At 41.5% G+C, this 21,185-nt stretch overlaps 1 protein-coding gene across 5 annotated transcripts in view; it reads right to left on the bottom strand.

Annotated features, from left to right (window-relative positions):
- The window catches only part of Camta1 (calmodulin binding transcription activator 1), a 696,092-nt gene that overhangs the window by 667,460 nt on the left and 7,447 nt on the right, over window positions 1-21,185 (bottom strand). For 4 of the 5 annotated variants that reach the window (XM_033767641.1, XM_033767640.1, XM_033767634.1 and 1 more), the window contains exons 1-3: window positions 13,069-13,215; window positions 9,850-9,919; window positions 4,840-4,958 (exon numbers count right to left, since the gene is read on the bottom strand). In XM_033767641.1, the coding sequence (XP_033623532.1) occupies window positions 4,840-4,958; window positions 9,850-9,919; window positions 13,069-13,071 (192 nt within the window). In that variant the 5' untranslated portion in view covers window positions 13,072-13,215. Of the gene's footprint in view, window positions 1-4,839; window positions 4,959-9,849; window positions 9,920-13,068; window positions 13,216-21,185 lie in introns of those variants that run through there. The other variant, XM_033767633.1, reaches the window with a different exon arrangement.

Raw genomic sequence — 21,185 nt, forward strand, 5'->3', positions numbered from 1 at the left:
TTGCATTAACATAATTATTTCTGGCTCTGGGCCTTAAAAATATTAACTTAAAATGCAGAAACCTCATAATTGGTTCACCTAGCTAGTAAAGATGTGAATACCAAATGATTAAGAAGTAAGACTGGGCTCCATTAAAGAACATGCTAATACATTCTTTATCCCCTGCCCTGAAAATAAGAATCAGACCTAATCCTTAAATTATACACAGGTACAAAATTTCTACTTGTAATATATTTTCTTCATTATCCAGAAGCACTATTAATATTCATTATTAAGAATCAAAACTATTTCTCTAAGAAATGAGTTTTGCTACTTTTTAAGAAAAAGAATCATTCAAAAAATACAATTTATGTATAATGCTTGAACATGCAAATGAAAACAGAAGGCAAACAATTTCATAAACAAAAAGATGTGAAATTACTGGACAGCTGCAAGATACTGGAAAAGTCCACTGGTAATTGCTCTTGCAGCAGGCAGGACGAAATGTGGGCACCAAAGTCAAGCTGCCCATCTTTCCAGCTCCTTAGCTCTGGGAACACTAATGTTTCTACCCAGCTAAGGTTTCAGAACCTATACTATGAGGATAATCAAACAACCCACCTCATAGGAACAGTTCAGAGGACTGTGGTTTAGATCTTGAATGTCCCCAGAGGGTTCCTGTATTCAGAGGTGGGCCTGCTACATTGGCTTGCTGCCGGAGGCGGGGTCTTATAGGAAGAGGTGATTTACAGGCTTGTCTCTCCCCAGCTGCTCCCCCTTGTCTTGGTTCCTGATTGCCCTGACCTGAGCAGCTTTCCTCAGCCCAGGCCCTTCCTCCCTGCCTTTTCTACAATCAAGCCAGCCAACTATGAACTGAAACTTCTCAAAGTGCGAGCCAAAATAAACCTCTCCTCCTTTTAAATTGTGGTTGTCAGGTATTTTGTCCCAGTGGACAGGAGTGACTATAAAAGGATTAAATGTGATTATTCATGTGAAGAATTCAACAGTGCCTAGCATACAATAAATGTTCGATAAATGTTTGCTTCCACCATTACTGTTGTAGTCCTCGTCATCACCCCTTCATCGTCTCCAGAACTGGGGATCAGTGTGGTGAGAGTGCATAGTCTAAAACTGATCTGCTTGTAGATACACTTATTTTGCAACTGCAAATTAATATTCAAGAAGGGCAGATTTTATATCTTCCAATGGACTAGACAAGGTTAAAAAAAAAAAACCTTAGCTAGGCCAAAGACCTCTCTTCATCTTAGTCTTCCTTTGAGTGACATTCAGCTGCACCAAACACTTGCATGCGAATCCACACTACTAATCTACCATTAACTCTAATTCAAAACTACATTACAGAATGGATTTGCTGAGAACACTCAGGCAATTTAGAGTTATGGGGTCTTTAATTAAAAGCCTACATAACAAGTAACAGAATTAAAGTTCCTAGAAATTAATAAGTAACACAAAGAAATTAAGCTAAGAAACAGCTCCATCAAGTATGCTGCCTTGACCCAATTATCTAATCCTTTCTACCTATGTCCTCCATCCCTAAAAAATATTAGTCATCTTACATCAGTACACGGCTTAGAAAAAACATAAAATACCCAGTCACTGGCAAAGAACAGAGGCTGAACAAACATCTGAATGAGCACAAGCTCCCTCTGCCTCCCTACATACAAACACCAGACACTCAGGCACGCACCCACACACATTGTTCCTAGGAGTTCAACTGCACACACCCCACAGAAAGAGCGAGACAGTGAGAGAGAAAGGGCTGCCAGTGTTACTTGGCAAGCACAATGTGCAGAGCGAGCTGGAAACGCAACTCTCCAGGGCACTCAACTGTTCTCAGGTCCACGCCCCTCTTCCAGTTCCAGCCCCTCGTCTCAGGAAGTTGGATTTAAAGAACGGAAGTTTCTGTACAACACAGCCTCTGAATACAAGCAGTGTTTCCTGCGGCCTCAACCAAAACAACAGCCGCCTACTCCAACTCCAGGTAGAGAATGGGCTCTTTCTAATGGCTCTGAACCTCCCCTCGACAGACAAATCAAGGTGTTTCACGGGCAATGTTGACTCGACAGAATTTTCCCTTACCCAGGACCACAGAGCTCCAGGGAGAGAGGTAAGTCCACTGAACTCAGTTTCCTTCAGGTTTTAATGTCAGCAAGGATGGTGTAACCAGGCATGGTGGCACATGCCTGTAATCCCAGCACTCGGGAGGCTGAGGCAGGAGGATTGCTGGGAGTTCAAGACCAGCCTGGGCTACATAGTGAGTTCCAGGTCAGACTCAACTATGTAGTTGAGACCCTGTCTCAAAAAACCAAAAAAAAAAAAGGATGGAAAGCCGAGGAACATGGGGAAATGCCAATACTCAGCAAAGCCAAAGGAGTAAGCATTCTGGTAGCTGTCCTGATTTTTTTGTACCTACTATTATCCAAACCAGCTCAAAATAAAATAAAACCAGTAACAGTACCACCACGTAACACCCTACAGAACTAACGACTCGCATGTAAGTCTTCTGCTGTCACACGTAACATTCCTCTACTTTTCCCAAGCCACGAAATAAACAGGAAAGGACACATACAGCAAGGCCCTTTACAGAGAAACATGGGCCAGCCTTTAAACTCAGTTCTCTCCCAAGAATCTCTGTCAGTGCTGAGCTGACAAACTACTGAAAGAGCACAAGATCAAGGGGCAGGAGAACTTGTGGCCACCCTTTGCCTGTGCTATTTCCTGGGCCCCCACCCTTAGGAGCCTCTCCCTCTATGTGCTGCAGCTGAGACAGCCTGCACACACCAATCCCCCTCTTCCCAGCCGGAACCCTAATTTCACGTTTCCCCAGCCAGAGGCAAGATGCCTTTTCCTTTCTCTAACTGGGAAGATAGGAAAGGAGTTGGGGGTGGGGCTTGAGAGAAAATACAGAACTTGTTATTTTTCTTTTAACCTCATCCTCTACAAAAATTCTTCACTAGTGTTTTATATACTAGTATATTGGTAAAATGGAATACGTAAATAATTTAACAGTAAATAAACATGTGAAAGATAAAGAGCATGGCTTCAAACTTCCAAAATGGTTTTGAACCCACAAATCTAATGTCACTGCTAGTTGTAAGATTCTTCAAGCCACCAATTGTAATCATTAGGCCTCTTCTGGTTTCAGATCTAATTTAAATTATATTGCCAATTTCATAAGAAGCATTAATATTGAAAAACATCTATTCTGTACTTCTTTTACACTTTCAAACTGGAGCTAATGGGGCCAGGGATTTAGCTCAGGGGTCCCATTGCCTGCCTCTCAAGCACAAGGAATGGAGTTCAATCCCCGGTATCCCCCTCAAAAAAATAAATAAAATAACCTAAACTGGAGCTGATGTATAATAATATGCTATCAAATATATATTTCACAGAATACTAAGGAACATACTGAGTTTTTAAAATAATTTATAACTAGTACAGAACTGCTGGTTTCCAAATAACACTATGTTGCTGATAAGAATTATAATCCACAAAAAAATTACAATCCACGATTATGACTAATTTTCAGCATATTTACTTTGTTTCCATGTCTAAAATGTTTGAACTTGTTAATAAATAGTGGGTTAAAAACCACAGGGCTCTAAATTAGCTAATGTTTGTCTAAGTAAATGTATTCTACCTAAGGGGAAAATATCATTCATGCATATAAAAATAATACACACACATACATAAATAAATATATATCCTAAGAGATTTAACATCAGTTGAGACAAAGTAACAAAGCTGCAAGGTTCTACAAAGTATTTAAATCTGTAACTTTTCATTAAGTAAAGGGATTTCCATCCATTAACTTCCCACACCTCAAAACTATTCTGACTCAAGAAGCTGGCAGAATCTTTCAAAAACAAAGCCAACAGACAACAATATTTTCCTCTTGTGTCCTAAAAAAATCCCCAAAAAAACTGAGTGCCAATCAGTGTGAGGTTGGGTGTTATATTTCACCTGACTTGGAAGTAAAAGCTCAACCAGCAACACAAGTGAATTTAAATCAACTTGGTAAAACCAGTAACCCCAGCTATATGATTTAAAGAAATATAATTTACAAACCGATGAGCATGTACCCGATTCTCATCACCACAATAAATATCATTCTAAACTGAAATGGACACGTACCCAATTCTTATCACCAACGACTATTACGCTAAATTAAAATACTCAGATATTAAAATAACAAAGATGACAAAACAATGCATTCCTATTACTAAGAATCTCAGATAAAAATCTGCCATAAAAAGAAACTTCACCCAAGAAGATAAACTGCTGTTCATTCTACAATGTCAATCTACTATCTGAATGCCAAATATACAATCTAACATACAGCATTCCTTCCTAATAAAAATTCCTATTGTTAAGGCAAAGCAGTTAATTCTCCAAGAATCTTGCATCAGAGAGAACTAAATCTGTTTTGCTACCCTTCCGATTCCACAGAAACTTCACATTGTCAAAGCACTATATGGTGTGCAACACACAGGGGCTGCATATTTATAATTTGTGACAACGCAGAACTAATGTTTACCTGAGATGCAGGCAGGTTAACCACCAAATGCAAGACGCCAAAGGCAAGAAAATACAAACACAGAAACTCATGCTCCTTTAGTTAAGTCAGTGCACAAATTTTACATTTTCAATGCAAGCCAGGCAGATCAGAGACAGACCGAGATACATGTTGGTTTCTGTCCAGTAAGATTAAATATCCCTCTCCTTGAAATTCTCTAGTTCAGTATTTTGAATTTAAAGCTAACAGAAAGTAGTACTGTATAACACAACCTAAAGTTTGCCTTAAAATAATTATACCCTTAAAAATAGAAGTTTATCTACCTCATTAGTGTTCCATCGGTGCCTCTCTTTTGGTAAACTTGAACATTTCGGCAGACATTCAAGCAGCTTTTTCGGTAAAAAGATTTTTACATGACTACTATTGCTGTTCCCATGATCATCTATAAAGAAGAAAACAATAAATTCAGAGAAAATACGAGAAAAGTCTCCTTTTAAGTACACTGGTGAGGCCACAAACAGCAGCTCGGTTTAGCGCCATGTGACCCTGAGCATCAGAGGGTGCCCAGCCTTAAGCAGCGACCCTAGGCTTTGGGCTTATCAGATGGAGGGAGCAGGAGGCTGACCCCAAGCTTCCAGGGTAGGACCAAGCTTTGCTCCCTCACAGGCAAGCGAACAGGGACTATCCCAGCAGCTGCCCAAAACCCATGTCTCCATGATGCACATCAGAACTGCACAATGATTTAACCTCGCACAACCCAGGAATCTTATTAACCAGCTGAAAAGTTTTAAATTTTTAAGTAGGAAGAATTATAATGATACATGACTGTCTTACTCGTAAACTAACACTCCTTCATTCCCTAGAATACAAATGAAATGTATCTTTCAAATACTATAAAGAACTGAACCTGCAGTTAGCCGGAAGCTAGCCTCTCTCCCCTAAATCTGAAAACGTATCACTTTAGGTAACTTAACTTACAGGTACATATACAGGATTATACAATTCATCAAAATGTAAGTTGCTTTTAAACTCCACAGTATGTCTGGCTAATCTGATAACCAGGCTACCAGATGATTTCTAGCTCAATTCTTCATATATAAACATTCCCTTCCGTCAATTATTTACGTTCATTTATTTTCCATAGACCCTTTGCCTGGCTCAAATATCCTTGACAGTTGTTATAAGTTTAGTTAAAGATTCAAAATTACCCACTCCAACTTTTTTTAATGCTAAATGAAATCCCCAATATATATCCAAAGGATACAACGCATAACTAGATACAAAGGAGCAGCACATTAAAACATTAAAGACTGAACTTACTCCAGTAAGACAGTCCTACCAACTTTTTTATATTAATAAGGTATAATAAAGACACAAACTCAGAGTTAGGAGTCTTAAGATTCTGGCCCAGTTCTGCTACTTTCTAATTGTGTGACCTTGGGTAAGTTACTTAATATTTTCAGTTTTCCAAAATCATCAACTAGAGAATGAGACATCATTTCATTCTCTTTGAAGAATAAGTATCTATAAAATTTACTGTCATTCAATAATATGCCTTATAATTCAGCAACATTACATACGTATGAAGTCACATGTTAAAAGTGAAATACAATATATTTTCTAGTTATTTACTGTATTTTCATTTAGCACAGTATGTTTTTTGAATATGTAAAAAAAAAAGAATAAAAAAATTTTCAGAAAACCCTCTCCAAAGTTTCTCATCTGATTAATACGTTTCTTCTCATGGAAAAGATTTTAAAAGGAAAATACTGAGCATAGAAATAGTCTAAAAAAATTTACTACATCATACAAAATATTTTATAGGGATGAACTTAAGAGACCTTTAGCATATTAAATCTTTTTTGGTCCATGAACTACAAAACCCACTGAATTATAATATGATTATATATTTCTATTGCAAGACAAAAACTTAAAAACTGACTGCTGTTAAAAATCTAAAATTTTAATTTAGTAGCAAAATAAGATTAAATTCTTTAACAAAAGGAAACTGTTCAACTACGAGAAAGTTCATAGAAAGTTCCGTGTTAATTATATACTATAAAAATCTTCATAATTTTATGAGCTATGTGTGCTCTCTGCACTTCATCCTCCCAAGGGAGGCGCCATGGGTCATAAAACTTTAAAGCACAGAAGACCAAAGCACATGAGCCTTTACCTCCCTTCCCTCTACCCCTAAAGTGGTTTTATTCTCATTTTTTTAAAGTCCCCATGATATATGTAATATTGAAAGTAGAGGTGAAATTCTAAAATCTGTACTCAATTTAAATGCTCAATATTTACAGGGTTATCTTTTATAGAAATAGCACCACGTTGGATGCTCAATCGATGGGCTCCCTCTGCACTGCATGTGGACGCTCATATCTCTGAGAAAGCCATTTGTTTAAAGTAGGATTCTGAACACTAATGAACAGAATATTAAACCCTAGCTTCTATCTCTGTTTGTGATCACAACCTCATATTAATTTTCTGTCCTTTCGGTCTCTTTAAGGAACCTATGCCCTGCGGTAAATAAAAGCACCTTGGGGGTTGGGGAGGGCCTTCTTAGCAGCATAACTAACTGTTATAGGAAAAGCTTTGGTCTCCATTCTGATACCAAATCAGGCAGTGGTGATTTGTTGACCCAAAGGCTTTTAAGGAGAAAAGCAAAGCAGAAAGGCTGTGTAAGCACTGTCTCAATCAAGTTTCTAAATATAGCACTTTATGGGGATATGCAGCCAGGGGTTAAAAAGGAACAGAAGTATGACAGGCCAATGGGTTCCCCTTCATCAGTTTTTAAACTGTGCCATTTCCAGAATTTTAGGTTCATAGAGAATATAAATTGGATGTTTTTAAGAAACATAACAATGGGTAAATCTTCCTACTGTACATTATGAAGATGACTTAATACTGCTGAAAGAATTATTAGAAACTCAAAAAGACAAAATGTTAAAATTTATACTTTCAGGGCCAGGGATGTAGCTCAGTGGCACCACACCTGCCTGGCAAAGGCAAGGCCCTGGGCATCCCTGGTAAAGCGGGAGGGACCCTATCCTTTCAAATGTTGATGTTTCCAGTTAAAGTATGATAAAGAGAAATTTTGCTATCACACTGGAAAAGAACTGTTCACGGGACAATACTGCATAAAAATGGTTTTTAATTAAGAGTTGCTGTTTAATGTTTTAGGACAAGTATAAATGATTAAATAATTAAATACATGTGCCAGTTTTTAAATCCTAATAGCAGTATCTTAATAAAATTGAGGTATACACATTTCAACTGCATCTCAATATTCAGTCCAGACAGTTAAACTCTGACACTGCAAGTGGGAGCGTCAGCCGAGTGACAGTGGAACATTTTATTATCACTATCTAACAAAACATGCATGTATGATACATGACTTTACAAAGTAATTTTCCAACTTCCTCCACAATAAAAACATAACTAGTGAAGCTCTTGAAATTGACAGATGATTTTCTTGGCTGACAGCTATAATTTTAAAGGATAAACCATCCTTTCTAACCGACCTTCAAATATTTTCCAAACAACAATTTTAGAGGCACAGTACAACTTAGCTAAGTCTTTCTAACATGTACAAAAATGCTTATTCACCTAGTTAACAAGACAAAAAGTAAAATTCTTGCTTTCAGTTCTGTTTCTAAAAATGAAGATTAACATTGCCAAACCATTTTTAAATCTAAAGAAACATATTTGACCTGTTCCTTGGGACATTCAGTGATCTCCTATCTGCAAGGTAAATTATAACTAAATTAAGTCTAACCTAGAAATGACACCTCCTTTTTATTGTGATTCATAATTAATAAAAATCAAATGATTGGGGTTCTGTGAATAATGACAAGCACTATTATCCAATCAAGTTGATTATGATTCATCTCTCAACCTCTAGCGCCAGCTGTTCAGAATACATTGGTACAACTGTGTGGCCAATTACTCCACCTTATTGGGAATGTATCTGATCAACAACTTGGAGTGGTAAAATCAAAAGAAAGCCCTACAATTTTCTGTTTAGCTCTAATTGTTATGTGTGCAGATTTAATTAGCAGGACAGGAAGTGAGCAGGAAAACATGAGCTGTCACGTCCCATCGGCGCTCAGAGACCTGAGCGTCACTTTCCTCCGGAAGAGGCGCTGATCGAGCCCCAAATGCACCAGCCAAGTGCTGGTCAGATTCTGCACCATTCTCTTCCAAAGAGAGTATCCAAAATGAATTAAACCCAGTTATTTCAAGGTTTTAAAATATCAATATTTTTAAAGTAGAAAAAATACTGCTTTTATTATTTAACAACCTCTCTCTTCTAGTTGTATGAGAGTCCCATCTCTTCTTCCTATTCCTAAGTGGCTGAGATTTACCTTTCTCCTGTCAGTCATGATACTTCATTCCTTGTCCAGGTTTAAGCAGACTCATATCTCAGGTTCGATAAGCATCTATTTATCTGCATTTACATTTTCTTTGTTTTTTGTGTGGTTTTGATTCTGGTTTTTCTTTTTTCTTTTTATTTTTTTAAGACAAGGTCTCACTACATAGTCAGGCTGGTCTTGAACTCACTGTGGAGCCTAGGCAGGCCTCAAACGGAGATTCTCCTGCCTCAGCCTCCTGAGTGTTAAGATTACAGATATACTCTACCACACCCAGCCGGATTTGTATTTTCAATCTAAAAATATGTGAGTGGGGGCAGATAAAGCAGGAGCCCAGAAGCCTTGCAACCTATCATTCCAATTTGGTTCTGGGGATATTTTTTCCTGCTTTATTTCATTCAATTCCAACTGTGAGCTACATGTGACCAAGTAAATCAACTTTCTATTACTGACAGGGGTGAACTCTATCGAGCACCCAAAAGGACTTTACATTGCATTCTCTCAGTTCATCCTCGCAATGAAACATAAAAGCTTAATTCCCCCCACTTTGCAGATGAGGAACATAAGGCTAAGGTTAATTTGCCCAGGAAATATAGCTATCAGTGGCTGGTGTGGGTTTCAGACATTACCTGTGGCTTCTCCCACAATGCCACAGTGCTCCTCCTGCTCGGTTACCTGGTGCTGGACTCTAGACTTCTATCCAATGTTTGCAGAGTGCTTTGACTTTTCTGTGTGACTGAATCTACTGCCTCTTTGAAAACTCACAGGAACTTCAGGATAGTATTCGTTCTCTACCCCAGAAGGATTAAGTAACTCATCTAAGATCACACAGCAGTTAAAGGCAGAACCCAGGCTTTCTAAGTCCTGGTCAAAGGCTCCTTCCACTGCACTATGACGACGGCGTTACTTGTACTGTCAAGCCCACCCCTTCTGTAAGTCAAAAGCTTTTTCAAATCCTACCTTCTATAGGTGGCACGGTGTTGAGAACACAGTAGGTGCTAGTTCCGCAGAATACACTTTGGGAAACGCTCTAAGGAAACAGAAAATAAAATGTAAAACTAATCTTTGAAAAAGATATATTCTGGCTCTTCTGTGATATTCCTGCCAAAGATGCAAAACCTCAATCTAATCATAAGGAAACATCAGACAAATCCACAATGAGGAACATTCCACAAAATGACTGGCCTGCAATCCTGGAAAGGCTCAAGGTCAGGAACATAAGAAAGGGTGGAACTGTTCTGTATTAGGAGAGACTGAACAGACGACCAAACATGTCCAAGGTTCTGACTGGACATTTATCTACACAGGTCATTGCTGGGTCATCAGGATTTGAGCACTCGGGGGTAGTGATGCCTCAGTGTTCATTTCCTGATTGTGATTACTGTATTGCAGTTATGGTAGAAATTGTTGTTTGTACAAAATATACAATAAAGTATGTGAGAGTGATGGAAATACTGGCAACTCACAAATGCTTCAATGTGGAAAAGTGCTTTGCATTGCAGGCTTAAGACTTTCAGAACAAGATGTGTGTGGAAAATATGTGGACATGTGTTATCTGTGTAAGTTTTTATTGGGACACTTATGTGCTAAACATAAATCTTTACTAAGAACCAATATCATATTCATTAAACAGTTGATCATTATTGGCAACACCATTAACCACTTCCCAGCAACACACCCAATACCGTTCACACAAAACAACCTGCTGAGTGCCAGCAAGCAGCTTAGAAGACAGTGTCTCTGCCCTCAGGCTGCTTATTCAGATACAATTATCAAGTTTCATATAAAAAACTATCAACAATAATGTAAAGAAAGAAAATAATTTATTTGTCTTGTAAACCAATTATTTTCAGTCCTAAAAACAACTTTTACATTTAGTTGCAATATTAGGTAAAATTTCAGATTATTCACCCTACATTATAAGCCAAGTACTTATATACTTAGAAAACCAAAGCCAGTTTACAAATTCAACAACCGCCCTTAATGTTTATTTAAAACATAAAGATAGGGTCAGGGATTTAGCTCAGTTGCACCATGCCTGCTTTGCAAACACAAGGTCCTGAGTTCAATCCCCGGTCCCACAAAAAAATAAAATAAAACAAAAAGAGCTAGGTTCCCCCACTTACTAGCTAGATCCTTGGCAAAGTAACTGAGCCTGCCTGTACCACTGCACCAGAGCAGGCGTTGACCCTTCTGCGTGCCACCTCACAAGAAAGAAGGTAAGGAAAAGGGATAACACGCACCGAAGGACTTTAAACTAACAAGGACTACAAAACATAAAGCACTATTACAATCCTGATAAGGGTAATCTTTAACAATCCTAATGTTTTCTAAGAGCAAACTGAGGCTTGCCTAAATTTTTGTAAAAGTCCAACTAAACTTGCCTTCCGTGATTTTTCATTCCCCTCTACCTTACACCTATGATTGCATGCTTCAGCAGTCAAATTATTTTCAGGGTCAGCTAGGGATTTAGCTCAGTGGTGTCACTGCCTGTCTCGCAAGAGCAAGGACGCGAGTTCGATTCCCAGCACCAAAAAGAAAAAATTTATTTTCAAGGTCCATATAATAAATCTTTCCCCACAATACGACTCCCAGCTACCAGAGTAGCGACCAGCTCTTTTTCTGTTTCTAGAAAACTATCATTCCAGGGCTCTTACCATCCCTCCCATGTGACTTCCCAGGGGCCTACAGTGCTATCTGCAGTGATAAGCCAAGGAAGCTGTCCTAGATGCCACACCCTCGCCTCAGTCACAGGGCATCACACAAAGGCACAGAAGCCCAACTCCCCAGCACCTGTCTCCAGCAACAGCCTGCAGACCAAGGGAAGGCCACATCTCATCTTCATGCCGTTTCTGAACTGAAATTTTATGATGTGAAAAAGAATATCTTAGGCCAGGGATGTAGCTCAGTGGTGCCGCCACCTGCCTCTCAAGCACAAGGTCCTGAATTTGATCCCCAGTACCAAAACAAACAAACAAAAAAAGAATGTCTTACAATCAAGGCTCAACATTTTTTGGCTTCCTATTACCAAAAATAGCTGCAGTGGCCTTCAAGAAACTTTAACAGTGATCTCACGTACAAAGTTTAAAACTTGCTAATATTTGGGGAGCAAACTAATGGCTTCACAAAAAAAGGATTTTTTTTTTTTGTACTGGGGATCAAACTCAGGACTTTGCGCTTGCGAGTTAGGCGGGGTGCCACTGAGCTACATCCCTGGCCCAAAAAAAGGATTTTCATATCCAAGTTCAAAGTTTGATAAGTAAATTAGTGGTAAAATGTTTCAAAAACTTAATAGGAAAAATTAGGCACTAAAATAACATAAATAACAAAATCATAAAAACAAATATGCTTTCTCCAGAGCATAATAAACAAGTCTCACAATTAATTTAACTCCAAAAGGAACTCTCATAAATGAGAGTGAAATCTAGGGCCGGGGATTTAGCTCTGTGGTTCTGCCGCCTGTTTTACAGGCACAAGGACCCGAGTTCAATCGCCGATACCAAAAAAAAAAAAAAAGAAAAGAAAAGAAAAGAAAGAAAGAAACAGTGAAATCTAATGCATCAACACCCTAACCTCCATAACTCCAGGTTCTCAAGCAAATAAGCCAGAGCACAAGCGCATGGGGATGGGGGTGACAAGACATGGCTGCCCTGGAGTACACATTCTCCCTTGTTGGGAGCTGAGCAAGACCCTTCCACCACAGGACGGCCTCTGAGTGCCGCACCGGGTGGGGCCCCACTGCTGCTGATTTAGGCAAAGCATCCTCTCAGAACAGGGCAACAAAACAGGCCAGCACAGCATCCAGGCCAGATGTGAGTCCATGTGCTCCCACAGCAGCAGAAGTCCTGCTGCTCTCCCTGGCTAGGCCTTCAGTTCCGCCAGGCCACCGGCCCTTCAAGAAGCCCGCGGTGTTGGACTGGGGCCCCTGCAGTACCTTCAGGGTAGTCTGTTTCCTTCCCACAGAACAGGAATGAAAGAAGGCCTGGTGAGTGGAGGGACACTACTCACAAAGGGAGCTGGGACCCAGCAGGGACAGGCCAGGGTCCGTTTAAAAGGAAAAGGCAGGCAGCAAGGGGAATACTTTTTAATAGAGCTGAATGCGGGGGTTGGAGGGTTATTTTATTTTGTTCTGTTTAAGACACAGTCTCGCTATGTTTTCCAAGCTATCCTTAAACTCACCATGCAGGCAGGAGTGTGGCCTCAAACTTGAGGAAGTTCTTCTGCCTCAGCCTCCTGAGTGCTGGAATTACAAGTATGTGTCGCCAAGCCCAGCTGTTAGGAATTTTTTGCCTTATTCCTGAGTGAACATCTATGATAGAGTGAAGGAAATGTTTGACTGAAGATAACAAGAAACCAGGATTCCATCATTAACGAGTTCGACAGTTCTCATCCTCAAGATGGTCATCCAGGGGGATTTTTTAAATTTCTGATGCCCTGGCACACTCGGCCCAATGTCTGAGGTGGGGAGCCAGGCATCAGTGTATTTTAATAGTTCCCAACTGACCCAAAGATGCAAAATAAACAGTTGTGTGACTCTGGCCAACTCTAGTTTTTCTGATTTTCTCAAGAATCACATGGAAAGTTGACAACTTTGTGTGAGGGTCGTCTAAGGGTTTGTTTAAAAGCGGGCTGAGTCACGAATCGCCTCCAAAGCACCCCAGCTGATGCCACTGCCATGACTCATGCCTGCATCTTGAGTTCGGGAACCAGAGGACCACCACCTAAAAGTTCAGGAATTAGATAAATGACCTAAAAAGAGCCTTCCAATCCTGACATTTCTCAACTGCATAAGTCTATGAATTCCCAATAGACTAAAAAAGTACTTTTGTCTGTTAATACAGACCATAATACAATATATGCCAGCAAGATAATTATGAGAAACTACAGAGATAGCTATTCAAGTTCAGGGCCCAGCATCTGCTACCCCTGTCTGGGGTACTCTATACAACACAGCCCTGTATTCAGAATGTGCGCTATCTAGTTGAAGAGGCAATAATGGAAAAGGGGAATGAAATAATAACACATGGCTTATTAAAGGCAAAAAAGAGGTAGCAGTGCAGAAATGCAGTATCAAGTGCAAACTCTCTGAAGGCAGGGACTACGTTTTATTCATTTGTCTTTCTTCAGAGAACCTGGGTCAGGTTGTTATACACAGATACTTTCATTATATATGGACAGTTTTTGGATGATGGATTAATGAAACAAAATGCCATATAATAAGAAGTGATTACAGGATCTGGAACAGAAAAGTAGCATGATGAAAACTATTTACAGTTCTTTGAAATAAGAACTAAGGATGTTTAAGTCTCCACGGAGTACCTTTAAAGCTAACTGAGGATCCACACTGCTTATTAAATCAAAGATGGAGAGACTGTAATGTATGCAATAAACCACTGTACCAATTAAGAATGATACATTAAATTTTTTTGTCACTTACTGTATCCTGACTTAGATTGATTCTTGAAATCCATGGCCATCGCATAAAGCATTACACGTAAATAGTCAGAACAGAGTCTGATTTAGGCATGGTGTCTAGGTTAAGCAGGATAACTCATAGAACGAATTGTACGATGGCTCAAACAAACACTGTGAATATTTACTTCTAGCTTAGATAAAGTCCAAACCAGCCATCCCTGGTCAGCAAAGAGCACCCTTCCAGGTAGTGGCTCTGGCACCCATGGCCCCCCTTTTTGTGCCAGGGGCTTCCTACATCACAGGGCTCTCTGCACTGTGCCAGGTGAGGAAAGGGCACATGCTATACCTGTGCCTGGAGATTTTAAGGTCCAGACCTGGAATCGGCACACTTCAGTCACCCCACTGACAAGAATTTGGCGAAAAGCCTTATCTAACCATCAGGGAGGCTGGGAAATGCCCAGGAAAGAGGAGGCAGGTTTCAGGATCAGCTAGTAGTCTCTGCACAGTGCCTTTTGTAAACTGTCTTTTAATTACACAAGAGTCAGTCATTTCAGAAACGTCTTCTACCAACCTACAATTCCACCTTTAATCGCTAAGGCCATTCAGCATATAAAATCAATCTAGTGTTTCTTTTCTGGTAAGTATTTTTCAAGATCCAATTGTACTAAAAAGGCATCCTTGAAGGGATATCTGACTTCTTCATCCCAGGGTCTCCAGTCTCTTAATTCAATGTCTGCCACAAATAGAAGCTCAAATTATCTGCTGAGTTTACAACTGAGTGGCACTCCCAAAGTTTCAGGAGAAATATTTTTTCTCCTGCCCAGGCCTGACTGAAGGCTGTCAGTTTTTCCTAAGCACTGCTCTCTCCTGCCGATGCCACCCTAAGTTGCCTCCTATCCTCTGGTCCCCTAGACAGCACTGAGGGCTGTGCCTCAGGGGGCCATGCCTCTGAGACGGAAGCACATAAGGGGCCGTGGAGTCTCAATCCAACAATGCTGTGGATGTATTTAGAAGGAACTATATCCCTTTATTCAAGAAATCAAGCAATCTTGGCAAGCATGAGGTCCTGAGTTTCATCCCTGGTATATTAAAAAAAAAAAAAGAAATCAGGCAAATTTTGGGCTGGGGATTTTAGGTCAGCAGCACTGCACAGGCCTCAAAGGCACAAGGTCCTGAGTTTCATCCCTGGTGTTTGCGGGGGCGGAGAATCAGGCAATGTCTCTTGACCTCTAAGAAAAATGGGTGGGCAGGAGGATACTCAATAGTTTTCAGCGATAATAAGAGCCAATACTAAATTCTTTGGCTATAGCACAAGCCTGCTAAATAAGAAGTGCAAGGTCTATCAAAAGACAGGCTTTGAGGACACTCCACAGAATCAGGCGATGATTTTTCGAGACTGGATAAACAACATGTACCCCTAAACACAAGAAGCTTTAGCTTTATCCTTTTTCTGAACCAGTAAACACGAGTGGGAATACATATACATTGGGACAGTACAAAAACATTCTGTGATCACATACTACCTCTTTCCAGGAAGTTTAAAATATACCATTGGTATTACTGTACTACAATAATCTCACAACACTCCTATGGGACAGAGACAAAATTAAAGCACACACTCACATTAAAAGGAAAAGGTCTGGTAGGCAGTGCCTTCATCCTCCTGGGACAGGCAAAATAAAACATTGAAATGGGAATCTCTACAGGAATTGGGGCACAGACCATTTAGGCTCTCAAATAGAGTTCAACGCCTACATTTAGGATCAAAAGCAAACCACAAACAGCCGCAGGTCTAAACAGCATATAGGAACCAGTTCTAGAATAGAACTAGACTGATTTAGGGCCTGAGAAATCAGATTAACTGACTCACTTTACCACAGATTTGTGTAAAGCATAAAGTGACTTCAGAATTTTATTTAAAAATCTTTCCAGAATCATTAGAATTTTCATAAATTTAATTGGGTCAGGAAGCCAGTATACTTAACAGTTTGAAAATAATCAAAGATCACTTAATAAATGTCCACATTTGTACACATACATACATTCCAGCAGAACATATTCAGAAAAAAAAAACCGACACAAGATTTAAAATTACATTGTTTTAGTGGTACTTCTTGTAACCATTACTAATGACAACAATTTTTTAACTCCCCAGATATAAAACAAACCAGGCCTTCCAGTATCATGTGCATGGAAGAAGCATTTTCTTATTTACAAATCCTACTCTCATCCTAAGACAACAGCAAACATTATGCCTACTCTGGAAGAGAGGATGGTGGGCAGGCTAGGTCTGGGCACCTGGCCAGGACCACGGGCAGGGACCACCCTTGCCACTCCACCATTTCCACAAGAGCACTTGGCACCCTTCCAGGAAAGGCAGAAGCACTCCTCCTGAAAGTCAGGGCTGAAGAAGTAAACAGTGGCTCTTCCAGAAGGCTGAAGAGAATAGTCCTCCAAGTTGGGAGGTGGGTGCCCACCCCGAGGAGAAGGGCACCAGTGGCACTGAGCGCTGTGCACAGCCTGGATACTGACCTTATCTAAAGGAGAGCCTCTGTGCTTCTCAAACATTTTTTGGTCCATGAACCAGACCACCCATCACCTGTAACTGCTGCCCAGAAAACTACAACCTCATCAAAAGTAAGGAGGGAAGGACACTGTTTCTCCTAACAGAGCAGCGAGGTGTATGCCCAGAAAATGGCAGCCGCACTCCTCTGAACACAACTCGGCTCTGTGAGCCTCACTCAGCCACACACAGCCAGAGCTAGGAAGGAAGCCAAGAAGCACTCGGAAGGCCAAAAGAGACTGTGCAGAGTCTACGCACACCAGCTCACCTACTTTACAGTGAGAAGAGCAAGCTCTGCGACCCACATTCCTAGCTTGGTTACTATTCAGTTACTCACAGCTCTAACAGGCTTAATTATCAGGTTGCCAGGCCCAGAGAAGATCAGAGGCACCAAATCAGAAGGGGAAAAAAGAGAACTAACAGTTGACACACGGACAGAAGAAAAAGAGTGACAAGGACAGCAAGGGCAGATTTTTTTTTTTCAGATGCAGGAGTTTGGGATCGTTTATCATAAAGGCAAATCCACTCAAAAGGCCCTAAAAATATCACAGTTTTAAAGCCCAGTTCAATAACTTATGTACAACACAATGAATCCAAGTTAACAAGAAAAACATAAGTTAAACTTCATGTATTCTACTGAAAGTAGTATAGTTTAATACCTTTTGCTTACATATCATCTCACACAAGATAAAATACTTCCACATGGATCACCTCGTTTCATCCTTAAGAAAACCATAAGGCAAGCAGGGAGATACACGTCACAGGCCAGGAATGGCATGGTGATTAATTCTATCGTGGGGCCTGGGATATAGCTCGTGGCTCTGCCTCCTGCCTCATAAGCGCAAGGTCCCAAGTTTGATCCCCAGTACAAAAAAAAAAAAAAAATTCTATTGTGGTAAAGCATGTGGGCTTGTGAATGGCACGTACCAGGCAGTACATCCATCTCACCGCAGAGAGGACACGAAAAGGGACCTGTGCCCTTGTTCAGGATGCTGCCTGACGAGGGCCTCTTACCTACAACTTAACCTTCACCTGGAACTCCACTTCCAAACACTCTTCTACTCGCACCGACAGGGCCTCCTTCACTAATGCTAACGGCTTCCCGCTTCCCCCAGCCCTGTCTTTGTGGTGGACGAACTCCAACTGGCCCTGTCGCAATCCCACCCCGATGTCAACTGTGTGCGGTCCCCTCCCCTGAGCATGGCTGGTGGCTTCTGACCAACACGTGGCACAGGTGACAAGGAGCTATCACTTCTGTGCTGCGTAGCACAGGCCGCAGGGTCTGTCTCGTTACTGACCCTCACTGGCTCTGAAGATGCCGGCTGCCATGTGGAAGAGGCTGGCACTCCCAGAACTGAGAGACCTCTACTAACAGCCAGCAAGGAGCTGAGCCTCGGTCCAGCAGAGTGGCTCCTTCAGATGGCCCTGGAAGCTGGGGAGCAGGTCTTCCCTGTCATGCCCTCCCACGGGGGCCCAACAGCTGGAATGCAGGTCCTGGGGCCGAGGCTGCAGACTTGGCCATGCCCACCCAGACAGAGGACCACAGTGACCTGGTCATGTAAGACACCAGCTGCTGTAAGCCAAGCTCGAGGTCCTTTGTTACAGCATCAGGAGGTGACTAACACACCACAAACCAATTCCTCTTTTTTCCCCTGTAGTCTACTTAAACTCTCTGCGGTATTACAAATGAAGACCTCCTTTCAAACTTCTGCACTAGCATCCCTGACTTCTTACTCTTCCCTTTCAATTATACCTCTCTGCCCATTCTCAGTCTCTACATATCCTCCTCCCCCATCACAGTGAAAAATAAGCATTCACCACATCTCTGCACGCAAGCCCCTGATAGCCTCCCATGGTCACCTCACTCACTACTCAGAATCCTACAAATTTTCTTCTCTTTTTGAGGTAATGGGAGATCAAACCCACACCTTCACACATGCTAGCCAAGCATGCTACCCGCAAACTATATTCCAAGCCATTTTTATTTTTTGAGACAGCATCTCACTAATCTGTGCAAGCTGGCATCAAACTTGCCATGTCCTGCCTCAGCCTCCCAGGTAGCTGAGGCTGCAGACTCTATGTCACCACACCAGCTTCTAATTCATTTGTTTATGCAACCACAAAGCTCGGTTCTGGGCAGAGTGACACAACTGCAAGCCTTTCCGAGATCACCGCTTTTGAGAAGCCTGCGCTCCCTCGGGGCATGCTGGCAGTATGCTTGCCCTACAGGCAGACGTGTCACCCTTTTCTACTCCATGCCGTGTGTGGGAAGCTGACCTCCACAGCTCTGGCATCAGGGTTCCCTTGCCCTCTGAAAGTTCAATGAAGAAAGAGACGACAGGCCGATGTGGAAGAGTCCCGAATCTCTGACCCACATTTCCAACATCACATTGTAGAGGCACTGCTGAAGCTACTGCAGCTACGCCTAATCCAGCAGGCACTGTCGTCTCGAGTCTGCCCAAGACACCTCTCTTCAGTAGTCCTTATCTCACTTTGGGCCTCACCAAACCTCCTTGTTCAAGTTTAAAATATCTAGGAGTCCCTCGAGGCCCACGTTCAACGAGTCACAAAACTGTTGTCTCTCTCACACATAAATACACAACTCAGCCATGCGAGCTCTTTCTTCAACTCCAATGCTACACACAATTCCTGACTTTACTCTGACTCCAGTCCTTCATATTTATTCATTCAACCTACAGCTACCTAAGCCCAGGAACTCAAGACTGACCTCTAGAGCCATACACTTGACTGAAGGAGAAAGAGAAGTGAACAAGCAACTCCACTAGGAACTAAAATGTACTGGTGACCAGGAGTGCTGTGGGCGGACAAAGGCAAGGCCCCCAGTCCAACCAGAAAGAGGCAGGCAAGGTCAGAAAGGTTTCTCCAAGTGGAAACCCAGAGACCAAGGACAGTGAGGCAGCGAGCACATGTACCAGCTATGTGCCTGCACTCTGGAGGAAGTGCATCTTCTCAGTGTGCAAGGCCTACAACCACGGGGAGGCCTGGGACCCTGCCTTCTGCAGAACCTAAAAGATGTAGCACAATGTTCTGGCTGAGTCATGTGTGTGGAGAGAGGAAGTTAAAGAGGTACGCAGATGGCTCCTATTAGCACCTTAAAGGAAAATTGACTTTATCCAATTAATTCCACTCCTCTGCTTAAAAAAAATCTAAAATGCTCTCCCAGAGCGGAGAATAAAATCCAGACTCTGTGTCAGCCTTTCCAAGCCCCTGCAACATGACCCTACTTTTCCAGGCTTATCTACCACCCACATTCACCAGGTCCTCTCCTGGCTCTGCCGTTCCTGTCTCCCCTGGTTGGAATTTCTCCTCCAGCCACCATGTTTGCCTGTCAATGATTCCGGGTCAGATTCCACCTTCTCCAGGAAGCCTTCCCAGGTCTTCCAAGTGCCTCACAGCAACACTGTGAACAACCCTGAATCCATTACATCCCACATGTTCCCCTACAGGCTTCTAGAGTGAGTATGTCATGAAGTGACTCCTGAAGTCAAAGACTAGGGAAAATACTGAAGTTCGGCCAGTACCGCATTTTAAGTGGCCAATCACAGAAGGTCAAAAAGAAATAATTATTTATGAGTTATATGAAAACAACAAAAGCCAAAATTTTTTGTTTTTATATAAATATCTCCAAATTTTAAAAAGCTGTGTTTTTCTAAAGTAACTAAGCTCAGAGAGGTTCTAGAACTTACTCAGTCACAAAGCACTCTAGGGGAGAAGGCCAGAGCCCAGTCCTCAGGTACTATTTCTCGAGTTGTACACAGAACACAATCTGACAAACCAGCCCACCCCATTACTGGAACTTCCTTCTGTAATTCTCCCCTGAGTTATCCACCCCGTTCCTCCACAGCACTGTTCAAAAGCCCCCACAGCCTCTCAGACTTCTGAACCCCTAATGCTCACTGCATCCTCTTCAGAACACTGTGTCCCAGCTGCAATCTCACGTGGTTCCCTGGTTAATGTCAGGCTCCTTACTGCTGGCTCCGTGATGACAGGGACGGACTTTGTCCTTCCTTATGCCTGGCACAGAGGGGCACCTGGTTATTATGTGTGTAGTAAATAAGCTGAGACTCAAAAGCTTAACAATAAGTGATGTTTACATGGACCCTGCAGGACTACAAAATCTTAGGAGTCCTCTGCTGCCTCCAAACAATAGTAAACAATAATACATTTCAAAATCACAATTTTCTTTTAATACATCCCAACTCTTTGGTAATTAAATATTCATATACTAATCTGCTAATTCTCTATTAACCAGCATGTGCGTGACCAAGATTACTACTTTTTTTTTTTTTTTTTTTTT

The sequence above is a fragment of the Fukomys damarensis genome, unplaced genomic scaffold (genome assembly GCF_012274545.1).
Source record: "Fukomys damarensis isolate Sample0158 unplaced genomic scaffold, DMR_v1.0_HiC HiC_scaffold_23, whole genome shotgun sequence".
NCBI lineage: Eukaryota > Metazoa > Chordata > Mammalia > Rodentia > Bathyergidae > Fukomys > Fukomys damarensis.